The 14,894-nt window shown below is 30.1% G+C and overlaps 3 protein-coding genes across 10 annotated transcripts in view; 1 reads left to right on the plus strand and 2 right to left on the minus strand.

Moving 5' to 3' along the window:
- Positions 1–4,297, minus strand: part of LOC141448057 (uncharacterized) — a 38,607-nt gene extending 34,310 nt beyond the window's left edge. The window contains exons 1-5 of the mRNA XM_074116102.1: positions 4,139–4,297; positions 3,793–3,915; positions 2,537–2,668; positions 1,235–1,372; positions 372–619 (exon numbers count right to left, since the gene is read on the minus strand). Coding sequence (XP_073972203.1) covers positions 372–619; positions 1,235–1,372; positions 2,537–2,668; positions 3,793–3,915; positions 4,139–4,158 — 661 coding nt within the window. The 5' untranslated portion in view covers positions 4,159–4,297. The remainder of the gene's footprint in view (positions 1–371; positions 620–1,234; positions 1,373–2,536; positions 2,669–3,792; positions 3,916–4,138) is intronic.
- A 193-nt stretch (positions 4,298–4,490) lies between these two features.
- LOC141448055 (uncharacterized) overlaps positions 4,491–14,894 on the plus strand; it is a 326,177-nt gene continuing 315,773 nt past the window's right edge. For 2 of the 3 annotated variants that reach the window (XR_012454815.1, XM_074116094.1), the window contains exons 1-4: positions 4,491–4,674; positions 4,828–5,006; positions 5,090–6,081; positions 6,161–6,243. Coding sequence is in view for 2 of the 3 variants with exons in the window: in XM_074116094.1 (XP_073972195.1) it covers positions 4,626–4,674; positions 4,828–5,006; positions 5,090–6,081; positions 6,161–6,243 (1,303 nt within the window). In the remaining variant the exon portion in view is untranslated. The remainder of the gene's footprint in view (positions 4,675–4,827; positions 5,007–5,089; positions 6,082–6,160; positions 6,244–14,894) is intronic. The other variant, XM_074116095.1, reaches the window with a different exon arrangement.
- Positions 8,312–14,894, minus strand: part of LOC141448056 (uncharacterized) — a 251,173-nt gene continuing 244,590 nt past the window's right edge. For all 6 annotated transcript variants that reach the window (XM_074116097.1, XM_074116101.1, XM_074116096.1 and 3 more), the window contains one exon: positions 8,312–14,627. In XM_074116097.1, the coding sequence (XP_073972198.1) occupies positions 14,305–14,627 (323 nt within the window). In that variant the 3' untranslated portion in view covers positions 8,312–14,304. The remainder of the gene's footprint in view (positions 14,628–14,894) is intronic.

The following is a 14,894-nucleotide window of genomic DNA, read 5'->3' on the forward strand; positions in this document are numbered from 1 at the left end:
AATTTATCAATAGTTTTTTCATTGTACAATTTTTCATTTTGTACTAAGTCGATAACAACAGACTCCTGGGGATCGTGGTGCTGAAGGCTGACTGGCCGACCCCACGAATCTAACTAAATTGGAAACAAACGTATTTACAATTTTGTATATCTTTTCATTCCTATCGGATAATTTTGCAAATGCGAATAGTTGGGAGAAACTGAGCAAGCCATTGTTCGATATTTCGGCAAGATCAATATTTAAATATCGCAAAATAAGTATTATTTTGTTTCATTAAAAAAAAAAAAAAATTAGTAAAAAGTTTAAGTTTAAAAACCGCAGATAATTCAACGATAAAATACTATTCTTAAAGAATAATAATAAATACATACCACCATCCATATGTTTCATAGCATTTTCAGCCATTTCTGGAGTCTGGAATTCTACATAAGCAAAACCACGTCCGGCTGGTGGATGTAATCGATCAGGAGGATAATCAACCATTTTTATTGTCCCAAAAACAGAAAAAATTTCATAGATATGATCTTTTGTGACATTTCTTGTCAATCGTCCAACATGTATTCTAACAGGTTTTGGAGTCGGTGATCGTTCTTTGCGTTTACGCTTAGGTGATGTTGATCTGCAAAATAACAAGTAACAAATAACAATAATTATGGTCGTCGTTTCGTTACATACACAATTTATGTTGGTTACTTTTTTAAAAAAATTAAATATATTCAAATTCAAGATAATCCAAATAAAAATTAATCTCAACATAAAAAACTATTTCAATGAATCAAACTTGTATTCAATTTCTGAAATCTACATCAATGAAGAACTTTTTGTTTAAAGAATAACTTTTAAGCTACGGAATAAATATCAATTGTGCCAGAAAGAAAAATACATTACTATATTTTTAAAAAATCTGTTATTATGTGGGTTTTAATAAAAATTAAAAATTAGAAGGGTGTGTCGTTAATAAATCATATCAAAGTTATAAATCAAATTTGAATTTGCAGCTTGATTTATTCGACATATACATAAATTTGTATCTGCATTAATTTCAATCTAAGAAAGTATGAAAAAAAATATGGATTTGTTAATAGTTGTACAGGTCTGATTAAGGCAAATTTATATAACTTAATCCTAAATTAACCTAAAATGCAGAACACAACATACAGTAAAAATAAAACCCTTCAGAAAGCAATTTTCTTTCTATAGTAATAATACAAAATATTTAGAACGATAAACTTACTTAGAACGAGTAGTTTTCGCTTTAGGCTTCTCCGGTCGCTTTTCTTTCTTCTCTGTAACTTTTTCCTTCTCTTTCTTCTCCTTCTTTATGGGGCTGCGGCTGCGAGAACGACTACGACTTTTGTCTTTGTTTTCAACCCTGCACAGTTATACATGCTTAAAGAGTGTTATTTGGGCATTGCTAATTGCTGGAATGCAAAATGTACAGTAGCTATCCTATTTATATTTTATTGGTGGCAATGTACCTCCTCCTCCTCCTATCTAATTTGTATAGAAGTTGTTTCAACTACTATAACTACATTTAAAATTGGAGTTAGAGAAAGTCATGTGAGTATTTCCCCCGAATTTTCTTCCAGTAGAAGCTAATGCAGAAGGTGTACGAATAATAGTAACATATGTCGGGTCCTAGAGGAGTTCCCAAATAATAACCTAGGCATCACTTTAAGCAGCAACCTGGAAAACTGGTTCTCAGTAGAAATGGTGTCTTCCAAATATTCTTCACAAGACTCCAATCCAACCATATGGCGAGAACTCGACGAATTAATTATAATCCAAATATTGGACCCAGTCAAATAGCTGGTCCTGAGGTTAGTGTTGGCAGAAGTCATAATGCTCGCATTTATATTGGCATCAATGTGCGAATTTGTATATTATTTTACTAAGAGCAAACTCTGCGCAATGCTGGAAGCAATGAAAATTGTCTGTTCCTATCTATGTAAGTCATACTAAGTCCTGAAAATAAGCAATAAAGGGTGGTTTCCCAGTAGATTTAACAGTTCCATATAAAACTTTTCTTCTGCGTTTGAATTAAAAAAACTTATTCGGAGGTATGAAATTATAATAGGAAATAGAAAATTAGAAATATGAAGATATGACATTCTGAGACACTCTGAGAGATCAGAGGAACGAGAGTTTTATGATGAACACAACAATGACAAAATAGCGCACTTAACATAAGTAGAGATATAAAGCAGTTTTGTAGCTTACCCTTACAAATTCATTTCAAGGCAGAAGCCTTAATTTCCATTGGAGGGAGGGGAAAGAATAAACTACTAAAAATATGTTTTTACAAATCATAGGTACTATTTATACCAATCAGGAAATTTTGGAGCATACTAAAGACTGAAACTAAAGATCTGTTTAATCGCATATTAGGGAGATAGTTTGAACGTGTATGTCCTTCAAGAGGAAGCCAGTATATACACTACTGGCCTGACTTAAACTCAATCTTCCTACTGACAGCATCAAGAGAAATAGAAAGTTCTACAACATTAGAAAACAATTAAACAAAATATCTACTCACTTTCTCGGTTTAGTCTTGGGTTGGTCAGAAGTAGAAGTTGAACTACCAGAAGAGCTAGAAGAAGAACTTGATCTAGAACTTGAACTTGAGCTCCAGGATCCACTTGAGTAACTTGAAGAACTACTTGACGAACTGTTAACAATACAAGGTATAAAAATAATCCTTTAATCTGGAAAAAATCAAAATGAAGTAAAATAATCAATTTATTGAATACGCTCTAAAGCATGATTAGAGCAAGGCATGAGTTGCAAAGATTTACTAGCATCTATAATTGATAGAAGGAGAAAGGGAAAGGACAGGTGAAAGATGCTTAGAACTTTGGGGGAAAAGATATAGTAATCTGATTGATAATAAAAGTTCTGTGTTGCTCTCTCCATTTTTAAAGATTCATTATCAATCTTAAAACACTACCTAAGAGGCCAGTTGCTGACAATGGAGAGGTGCACCGTGATAAACTAAGAAGGCTCAGAAGAGAATCTGAAATAACACAACCAGAAAAGATCAAGGGTTGAATAGCTTAGTATAGACGGAATAGGGTAAAGTTCTACAAGACTGTTAGGTACAGTCTTGTAAGAAGAATAAATAGCCCAAACGAAAACTTGGATAATAGAATAGCAGAAGATCATGGCCTGAGATAAAAGAATAGACTTAGCAAGAGACGTAGTGGGGAAAGGCCTTATCACGTGAAGAAAATAGATTAATAAGCAGGAAATTTAGATGATAATCAGTGAAGACCTTAATCTTCTTGGGTAAACCATTGAAAAAACGGATTCTAAACCGGTTTTTAGCAATTTCTTTGCTACAGACCGTTCTCAAAGTATAAAAGCACTTTCTCAAATTAGAAATTTAACAAATAGAAATAATTTACTTATCTTCTATTAAATTTACTGAGGCTAGCATGCATCAACAAATGTTGAAATTGAAGCGACAACTTAGACAAAAGAAGCGTTCTTGTTAAAATCAAATTTATCTGATTTTCTGAATTTTTTATTTTTATTTCATTTTTAATATGACCCCACGATATGAGTAAAATGAGAAGTTTTCCTTCATGTGGCTTGAAAAATAATATATGCGGCCCTCATTCAATAAAAGGTTGGACAGATTTACCAAGCTATCTTTTATAAATTGAATACACAAGCAATTAATAACCTCAGTATCACATTTTTTTATGTATCCGCCGGTGTACCATAATATAATAAGAGAATCAAAAACTCTGAAATTCTAAATTATAATTAATATTAAGATGTAATACATACCGACTGCTACTACTTCCACTACTAGACGAAGAATCATCACCATTCTTTTTTTTCTTGTCCCTGCCTCTGTCCTTTTTATTTTCTTTATCGGAAGCTTCACTATCAGACGATCTTGCCTTACGCCTGAAAATAAAATTAAATACAATCCATTCACAAAACTTAAAATTGCAGTTACAACTTTTTTAAGTGTAGTATTTGTTTAAGTTTTAACAAAGATTATAGTATCGCGTCCTTACGCCGACCATTATTACAAATGCCGGAGACTTCATAATTTTAAACTTTAGTAAGCCGAAAAATAAATGAAACTGATAAGTTGATTTGAACTTACAAATGAAACAACACTTACGTTTTATCTTCAACCACCATTATATTAAATTATTTAAAATTAACAGAACCTAAAATGGCTCATTCAACGTTGTTAATAACCACAAAACACCTCCATCTATAAGCAACTGTAACTCACAGATAGCCTATTCCTGACAAGCTTGAATAACCTAACAAAAAAAAAAGAATAGTTTTGTCAAAACATTTAGTGAAAGTTTTATTCAAACTTTAGAATTGTAAATAATGGTTTTTATATTAAATATAATTTTAAAATAAATAAGTTTTTACATTTATGCTAATAAAAAATCGGTCGAGGGGCACGATATCGATAGTAAAACGTCAGTCGAATATAATCGATTTTAATTTATTTGTTTAGAAACTGTCAGCCCGCTTTCTGTTTGAATCTTACTTGAAAAGCAGGTGTTTCACCCTTTACGAGCATCTATTGATTATTTTATGAGTAAACCCAGTAGTTAACAACAAACCAGTTATTATTGTATGCAGAATTAATGTATTGTGCTATGCTTTTATTGGAATTATTACTATTTAATGGATTGTGTAAGTCATTGTACCAATTAACTAATATAATTTATTTAAAAAGGTTTAAATTATTATGTATTTATGATTTAACATCTCTTTTAAAAAGATAATAAAGCATTTATTTATGAAAGAAAATCCAAACGCTTATTTTCATTTTTTATTTGTTTATAGCCTTAATTTTCACAGTGTGCGCTGAGAGTGATCTGATTTTGACAAATTTTAACTGGACTGAAACAAAGGAAAAAGTTCAAGAGTCTAATCAGGATGTGTCTAGTGACTTAAACAGTGGATCGCTATCAATTTGTGACATCACAGAAAATTATTGTGATGTTAATTGTTGCAATGATAAGGTTTGTAAATTTTATTCAAGGTGATGAGTTAATACCTCTTTCCAGTTATAATTTTTCACCATTACTGTATGTTTTTTTTTTAGGATTGCACAAGTTTTGACATTAGATCATTTAATTGTACCACTGATGAAGCACAAAATGTTTTTAATCCTTTTAATTATGATCAACTATATTGTTATAATAAATTACCTATATATTTAAAACACTCTAGTGTTGCTTTGTGTTTTGAACATCAAAATAGCCCTTATTTAGGACGTTTTTTCAAAGAGGACAATGTTATACTTAGCAAGCATGAACTGTTTGAACTAATGAAAAATCGTAGAAAGATTTATAAATTTTTTAAAGAATTGAATAATGATTTCCAACAAAATGGAAAGAATCAACAAAACTATCTATCGCGAGAATTTATTTTGAAAATTTTTAATGAAAAAGGATATTTCAATGAATATGTTCAGCCAACAAACATTATGGGAATTGGATATTGTTCTAGTGTTACTCCTTTGAAAGTAATTGATCGAAAATCGCATTGCTTATTAAGTTTATCAATAGAACAATGTAATAAACAAGCCACACAGTTGCAGTTCATTTATGAATACTTCAAAGGGAAATTTTCATTGCTTACTGATTTAGAAGAGAATTCCAACAATACAGGAATATCAATGAAAATTGTGTGCAAGGATAGTGGTAGTACTTTTGTAAAATTATTTGATGTAATTACTCTAAAATATTTAATATATGAAATAAAGGAAAGAAAAACAGTTCCCTGTAGAGAGAATTTAACTACATATTATAATGAAAAGAGTGAGATTTGTGAAAATTTAATTATCGCTCAAACATTGAAATTTATTTGGAATGACACTGGACCAGTGGGTCTAGATATAGATATCATCTTAGCCGATATTCCACTATCTTTAGACAAATTTATGGATATCACTGATGAAACTGAGAGCCCTACTTCATTATATGTTTCACAAAGTTTTGCAATAGAACATAAGTTAATTTCTAAACAACATAAAAAGATGAATTCCACTCGAGGCTATTCAATTGGAAACTATTTAAAACTCAGCAATATAAGGTGAGAAAATTTGAGTAGCCTAATGAATTGAAGAACTTCACGAAAACAATCCTGACAAATCACTGCTTTTGTCTTACAGTTACCCAGAGAACTTCAATTGCTCTTCTTCCAATGATCTTAAGTGTTCTACAAAAGACGAAATTTATACAGTGTGGGCAGAAGGTAAGTGGATTCTATGTTTTTATTCAAAGTTTGTGAAATTATCGCTTATTATTATTAGTTTTATTTTTAGAGAAACACTCCACCAGCAGTTAAGCCTAAAACTCGTCTAGATCTTAAATTTTGGGTGGTTCAAGCTTTTTAATATTACATAGACCTACTAATAGACTAATAGTAATTCTATTCTTGTTTTATCGTTCGTGAATTCATTAAGCTCGTGTTTCAAGGACTATTTTCTAAGTTCACCTTCAACTTTATTTGGCAGAATCTGAGAGTAAATAAATCTTTTTCAATATGCTTAAATCCTCTTCTAGATTTGGCTGGAAATCTGGTCAGCCAACTCTCTTAATTATTGTTCTCTTGAAACATACGGTAGTAGTAAGAGTACTTCTAGAAATTCCGTCATCGGCTTTCTTACTGGAATTAGAGAATTTTTATTAAAAGAATTCTTATTTATAAAAACTTTAGTTTCAAATGAACTTTAAATTGTTGACCTCTATTTTATATGTTCCGATATTTGTTTTGTAATCCGAATGATTTTTGAGTGAACGTATCACAAATTTCAAGCCAAGAAACTCATCGCCTTCAAGTGATGTTTTAATATTTCTCACCCTCTTTCCCTTTCATTTACATAGATCCATTGACCTTATTTTAAACAGTTTCAGATGAAATCACACTCAAAAAGATTAAGTCACCTCGCTTCACTTGAAGATCATTGCACTTTATGAAGTCCCTTCACTCAGATAATGTGAAGTGCGACTATGCACCTTCGATAGTAAATCTAATACACTTGCTCGACAATCGCTGGTTTAATAATGCAATAAATTATTAAGCATTATCCCCTTGTACGACCCAAACATTCTAGTCTAGTGGTGGTTTCCTGTCGGCTGTTCCAAAGGGTACCCTTCACCCACGATTTTTTGTGCTGGAGAGGTAGTTATTGGGGATAGCCAACACACATCACACTAGTTCGCTTCTAAGTCTTCTGCTAGTCAAGACAAATGACCAGCTATCTAGAGATACTGCCGCTAACTTGGGCGCGGATCTTGACTCTGATAATAAAGCCAGACTACCAAGTTGACTTTTATACCTTTTTAAAGGAAGAAAATTTTCAAGGTGGCCTACAGGGCGTGAGTTCATTCCCTTTGACAGGAGGTCTTTTATATCCTGCCTGATTACCTTGCTAACGCTAGTTTGTGTTACAAGAACTCTTATCAAATGAGATGGTGATGCACTATTAAATAGGAAATCTCTGCTTAATTGGTCCTACTAAAATACAACAATACTAATAATTTAATAAACTGTTTACGGTACTTTTTTTTTTACATAATTTTTATTAATTAATTTCACAGTACAACACAGTTTTTGTTCTTTGTTGAAACATAATTTCATAGTCGAAACATAACATTAAAAAAAAAGTACTTAAGGAAATATATATTTTTAAAAACAATTCATTTTGAATTATCTCATTGAATGATATGTATAATTATCTGAGAACATTATTTTCAACTGTTAATTTTGTTATTATTTTTTTTTACAACTTCTTTTAACCATTACAATCAGTACACGGTATGCAAAAGACACTGTAAATACTCTTCTTTTTTAAATTGTACACATTCAATTTTTTAATACATACAACTATAAATCACATGTAGAGTACAATATAAGTAGTAATAATATACACAGAAAAGACCACCTAAAATATATATATAATATTTATATATTTTATTATTTTTTGGATATTTATAATTTTTTTTTTTTTTAAATTTTTAAAGAGATATGTATGAAATTTGATATGTTTTTATTTTTTAAAAACCATGTGCACATGGATATCACATCTACTTTTTTAAACTTTAATTTAAAGATTTGTTTTTTCTTTTAAATTTGACAAAATTTACAATTAAATGTTTGTTGCCATACTTTTCTATGTTTTCCCAATATATTCATAGCCATTGATCCTCTAATTTCTTCTTTAAAAAAAAAAAAAATTGTCAATATTTAATATTGTGATGATACGTTAGTATTGAAATGAAGATATTCTGCAGTGTATATCTGTTTCTTGATTGCTGGGATGGAAAGTCATACAAAGAATACCGGGGCTCCCGTATTCCAGAATGAAGATGAGAAGATTATAGGATTTGATAATTTATTTTAGTTTTAGAAGTATATTTGTCCCATGTTGGTTTTAGGCAATATGATGCAGAAATCAGGACTTTTAATTAAAAAAGAAAAAAGAGAAACAATTTCACTATCAACTAGTATAAACTTATGGAAGAAGCTAAGAAATCGAGCTGACATAAAATAAAACCTTCCTGAGAAAGATCCAATCAAATATTGAAATGGCTAAGGCTTGTACAGCAGTATTTTGAAGCCCAAGATTACATTTATCTAACAGTGCCTTAAAGCACTACAACCTAAAGGATCATTGCGTTACCCTGACAAACGCTTGTTGGTATTCAGATAGCTGATCTGTACAATGAGTTAATCGAGCAAGAGTTAGTAGTTAGTTCTTAAAACCAAACCCTTGTAAATATCAACTAACACAGAAGCTGCGACTTAAAACCGCTCCCCAAAGTAGATCTGTATGTTGAGTAAATGTTATAGTCAGTGTAAGTGTTGTTAGGCTGGGATACCTGCAGGGGTGCCAAGTCCCCTGAAGAAATGGGTAGTCCACTTCCTCCAACGGGATTCAAAAAACCCTTAGAAAAAAGAACTTTTTTCAATGGCCTCAGCTATAATTATAATGTAAGGTATTTGCCAATTTTTTCAGGCGGGCTTATCGTCCAACTACCAAATAGGTGTCGTATAAATGTTCATTCTATGTCACTTTCTTTCAATAATCTAAACAAAAAAATTACGTTTACTGTTAGGCTGGGATTAATAAACGTTGAGTAATCATTTCTGAAATGTACATTAGCACATTGAAGAGGACTCTCTTGTAACTCTTCCAAGCAACTACATGCTACCTCTTCTAATCTTTCTGTTATTCACCTCCATGGATGTCTTGACTATTCTCTTGGTGTCTTGAAGCCGAAAAACATCAGCGGTTGGCTGAATTTGGACAGATGCTAGAGTCCATCAGTGTGGCCACCGACTGTGATGGATAATTGTAGCTTTACAGTTGAAGAGTTGAAGGAGTTACCAATTAATAAAATAACATGCTAAGTGTAAAATGGGAACGATCTCAGGATTCAGTGTAAAAACCTAAAGCAGCACTCATCAAAGTGCACATTTTAATTCATCTCAATGAGAAACTATCACCAGAGGTATTGCTGAGCATCCTAGATTTCAAATAGATTTCGAGTTAGTACAAAATTGAAGGTCCACCGATTTGAAAGGAAAACACTACAGTCTATTGCTGTCTTTACCTAATATTAAACAATGATTGTTGTTACTCATATTCTGAAATGAATGGTGGAACACTTTTGCTTATTGTTGCGAGTTAATTCGCAAAAATGCAACTGAACTTAGGGTCTTACTCTCCTATAAGCAAACAAACAAACAAAATTGCACAATTATATAAATAAAGTATTTCTCTCTCTCTGACTTGTTGCCTTATTTGATATTCAGGCACATTAAATTTTATAAAATCCAAACCTCAAAATCTGAGGACTAAATAAAATACTCACCTACTACTTGCTGATTAGTCCATTGTTCCTGGTTAATTCGATCTGTCTAAACGTTTTCAGAAATCTCTTGTGCCTTAGCCGATTTTGTTTTTTCCAAGGTCTTCCTTGACCACTCTTCTGTTTAGAATAATAATAATAATAATACTAATAATTCAGAACAAAACAACAAATAACAGCGGAATTACAGCATGGACTTAAGATAAGAACGTTTAAATAAGTGTAAAAGCTAATATTAAAGTCATTAAACAGCAGATGAGCTTTTAAAAGAACTGAGTAATCGATAGACCATAAATTATGGATGTACAGATCAATGAGAATTGTTTGAAATTGTAAAAAAAAAAAATGGCCAAGCGAGGACGTAACTGTTATGACAATTAATAAATAAATAACATAAATTCATTGGCTATGAATGAAATTGGTTATTTTCTAATTATTATACAAAAAAATAATATATTATGTATGACAACAAAGGATATGTATTTTGAATGGTTTTGGTTCGCCTAATAAAATTAGGCTGCCTTAAAGACTAAGTTTTAATTTTATCTTATTAATATTATTTATTTTCTTTTTAATTTAACCAACAATTAATGCAATGTATATATTTTTCAATTCATTACAAAAAAAAGGAGTAAATTTACATTTTATATTTTGTATTTTAATTTTTTATGAAACTGCGTTTAGTTTCATCAGTTTAAACTGATCAGTTTAGTTTCTCAAAAAAGCGTTTCAATAAAGTAATACAATTTGTTGAAAGAACACAAAAATTGGCTAAATATACTAGACTAACGCTTTTTAAAGGGCTTGGAGTTTTGCTTTTTGTTTTATTTATTTTTTAAGAAGAATCAAATAAAATAAATAATTTAAAAAAGAAAACCACATTTAAAAAAACTTTATAAATCTAAAACAGAATTTAAGAATCCAAAGGAAAATAAACTAACTACTTTCAGTTTATACATAAATCAGATCATGCATGTTTTTTTTTATTTAAAAATATTCTTTTAACTTCTTTTTTTTCTAGACATTTTCTAATTTTACGGCTCTAAAATAAAAATAACTTTTTCTAAATAAATGCATGATAAGTGCAATTTATTTTAAATAGACTTAAGAGAAATGAATTAATATTTTCATATCAGTAATTAATTTTTTTTTTTTAAATTATTTACAAAGAGTTTACATTTTTGTTAAAGTTATGTAGATTTTTGTTTCTTAATTTTAGAATTTTTCTTCTTTCAATAGAAATTTTTTTATATTTTACATTTTTAAGGTAAACTATCGATGAAATTAAAATTTGGTGAATTACTAGAATGATTAGTTACTATTATTATTTATTTATTTTTATTTTTTGTGCATGATTTAAGAACTGTAGTAGATCTTAGTATTTTTTTGGAAGGGGAATTTTAACAGTTTACACCCGCGTTTTCTAAAACCTGAACGTGGCTTAGTTGTATGTGAATTGTTTATAAATATATATAAAACATTGAAGAAGTCTCTACGGATAAAATTTAGTAAAAAATAGTTACGGGATTAAGTACATGATCTTGCAACGCAGACTTTTTTTGACGTTCCAGAGGATGTGTCCTAGACTTAACAGAGTGAATCTCAATTCTTGTAGTGCCATATTAATCACCCAATAAATCTTACACAGGTTGTTGTTATGATGAAATTATTTAGGTAGAGACCAATCTCTACCACTAAAGCACTTCTTCAAAATTAAAGATTCCTGAAAAACTGTAAAGGTTTTAGGTAGGTATATTCTCCTCCAACACCTGATTTACACCTACGTTTCAAACCAAATCTTTCTTGGATAACATCGTTACCATGAACCTTTAAAAAGGGTACATTAGTTTCTCCTTCAGTTCTTCACAGAATATGCAGGCATTATCACGCTCTAGGTTCAACTTTTCTAGAGTCCACAACGTCACGTATATAAATAAAATCCTACAAGAGAATTAGAAAAACCAAGTGCCATGATTGTTCATGAATTCAGTTAACATTTTAATAGTATGATTGAGATCGTCAAACAACTGCATCAGTTCAAAGAAAATAATAAATTTATTTTTTCTGTTTTGTTTTTCAACTCGCATGTACTAAGACTTCCCCTAAATTACTTCTTTCTGCGTTAACAGTTTCAACAGAACACTGTGGATGATGTTTTACTATGAATTTTGAACTGGATAGGTGTAAATTTCAAATATGGAGTGAAAAATTTTAATTACTTATTCCTTTTTAATATATTTTTTCTTATTCTTTTATATATTTTTCTTACTGTAGGTAGTAATAACGCTACCTACGTAACGATTTTACAATTAATCAGCCCAGACATAAGATCTTACATGAAATGCTTACTCAAAATTAAAACACTCCAAAAATGTTTCCTACCTCTTTAAAAACCGCATTATAAATTTCTATTAAAATACTTCCACACTGAAGTTTCTACGGGATTTAGGAACTAAAATTGCAACGAATCTGAACTCTCAATTGAAACTTGTCATCATCCCGACGCTAAGACAATCCCCTTTCCCATCTTTGCGTTTTACCACAACATCCAACTGTAACAGTTTTACTCCGGATTACAAGCGCTTTTATTTAACACTGACCCTCTCATCTCTGAATCAATACCAACCCTACTGCTGCTAATTGGCCTGAAACATCTTACGGATTAAACTAAAGATCTTCTACAGCTCTAAGATGCAATAATTTTATTTCTTGTTGTTGTGATTGTGAACATCTACATACTACAATTACATAAAGAAGGAAAAGCCAAAAATAGACCTTTTGATATGTTGTGTATACAAAAAAAAAAAAAAAAAATGCAACGATATGTTTCGAAAGCACACTTACAATACAAATAGTAGATATGTATTTTTTTTCTTTTTGATAGGCATTTAAGGATATGTATTTGCTTTTTGTTGAAATTCATTATTTTCCTTTACTTTCTCTTAAAAGTATTATGACTTTCTCTCACTCTTAAATGTTCATTATGTTTGAAGTGGTCAACGTAGTTCAACACTGAAAAAATTATTAATCCAAATTTGGTATTTTTTTTAGGTACCACCAAAAATCGGCGATAAAATTTTTTACTTACAATCGAATAGTACATTTTTCTAGAAAAATTAATTTTATCGATTTGTTAGGGTGACGGGTAAGCTCACCAGTTAAGAGGCTAGTTTAGTGTTGAATACGTTATTAATGCTTTTAATATTAAAAATCAAAATCTGTTACCAATATATTTAGAAATTGGCAAGAGTCGGTTTTCCGAAATCTCCACGTTACTAAAACCTTTTTTTCTTTTTCTTTTTAATTTCAAGGCGGTCACTGTTAAGTTCATTAGTAACATCCTAAGCTTTGCCAGTAAATGGTAAATGACCAGATTCTCTAAGATAGTGTTCTCTCGTTACAGAGAGTTTACAAAAACTTCTAGGAAGAGAAAAAAATCTCAGGACACTAGGAGCTGCATTCGAACTACATTTTAAGGCCAGTACTTGCAGCAAAGAGTGCTCACTCTTGGAATGAGGTGAGGCTGAAGAATTCATGATTAATGAAGTATTAAAAAGGAGGATATAAGTCACCAAAATTACGAATCTGAAGAAAATTAGTTTGCTAAAAATTAAACAAAAACAAACAGAAAAAATGGTTTTAAACCAAATTGATTTATCTAGACGTAAACTCTTAAAGTGACAGCTGTATAATTCTAAAACAACTAAATCTATTAAAAACTTCTATTTTGAGAAAAATAGTTAATTATAAAATATTTTTAGAGTCGCAGTAAGAGAAAGTCTAAAGAGAAAGTTTACATCAGATTTTTTTCTCATATTAAATTACTTTAATAATCAGTAATCAATAAAAAATTAAAATTCATTCATAACTTTACAATTTTTATAACTTGTTTTTTGTTATGGTTTTTAAATAATTATTTCAATTTTGTTGGACATGTAAACGATGGCTATCTATTAAGATTTTTCTAAATAACAAGAGGAATCTTTTAAAAAATACATGTACAGTCAAAAAACACACTATTTGTGATTTTATTCTTTTCTTTCTTTATAAATGAAAGATTTTTTTTTTTAAATTTGATCTCTCATTTCATTTATTCTATTTCTGGGTAAATATACATTCATAGGTACTTAATTTTATTTATATATATTTATATTTTGAAAAATATATCACAAAATTTTAATCGAATCATCAAAAAATTGTGGATTTTTGCGTAATTCTCCCATAGGCTGTACTTGATTTTCTTTTTTTTTTTGCAACTAGTGTAACTTCCTTTTTTACTTTTATAATGTCAGTAATTGTCAGTCTTTTATTTGTCATGTTTGTTTGCTTTTGATAGTACGTTCTCTGAAATTTAAGTATGGTTTCTTTGTCTCAAGATTCTTTTTCTCTTTCCATTATTTCAGTGAAGCTTTATGGGAACCACATTCTTATATATTGGTTAATCCGGCTGTACTAGAAATACAGCTGTTGTAAAACCGTTTACTAAAATTATTATCAACTGAAACCAGAGAATGTTTATTACGGACGTTTTGATTAAAATTGTTGCACCAGTACCAGCACCGTTAGCCGATGTACGTTCCATATTTTTACCTACACAATTCATAATATCCAATGGCATATCTTGCACATGATATTCACGGTGCTGTTGTATCATTGTACAAACGGTTCGTTTCTTTTGCATCATTTCATCATCTTTATCTTTCAAATTTTTCATCCATTCCTTATACCAACGCAATTCACAATCACAGATCAATGGATTATCTGAAACAGAAAATCTTCATTAAAAAAAAAAAAACCAAAAGAGGCACTTGTTGAACATGATATTTTGTACGTCACTATAACGGTTTAAGGTTTGGTTGTATTAACATCGAACAAAGAACTTTAAAATTTTATCTATAAAAATTTAGTTTATTATTTTCATGGAAATAGATTTTAAGGAAGAATCCATTTCGCATCCTTTCTTCAAGAGTTTTATATATTGTATATTATCTGTGTTAGTCACACAATATTTTGTAAAAATTCCAAATT

This window comes from Rhodnius prolixus, unplaced genomic scaffold (assembly GCF_049639745.1).
Source record: "Rhodnius prolixus isolate KJV_2025 unplaced genomic scaffold, Rpr scaffold_13, whole genome shotgun sequence".
Lineage (NCBI taxonomy): Eukaryota > Metazoa > Arthropoda > Insecta > Hemiptera > Reduviidae > Rhodnius > Rhodnius prolixus.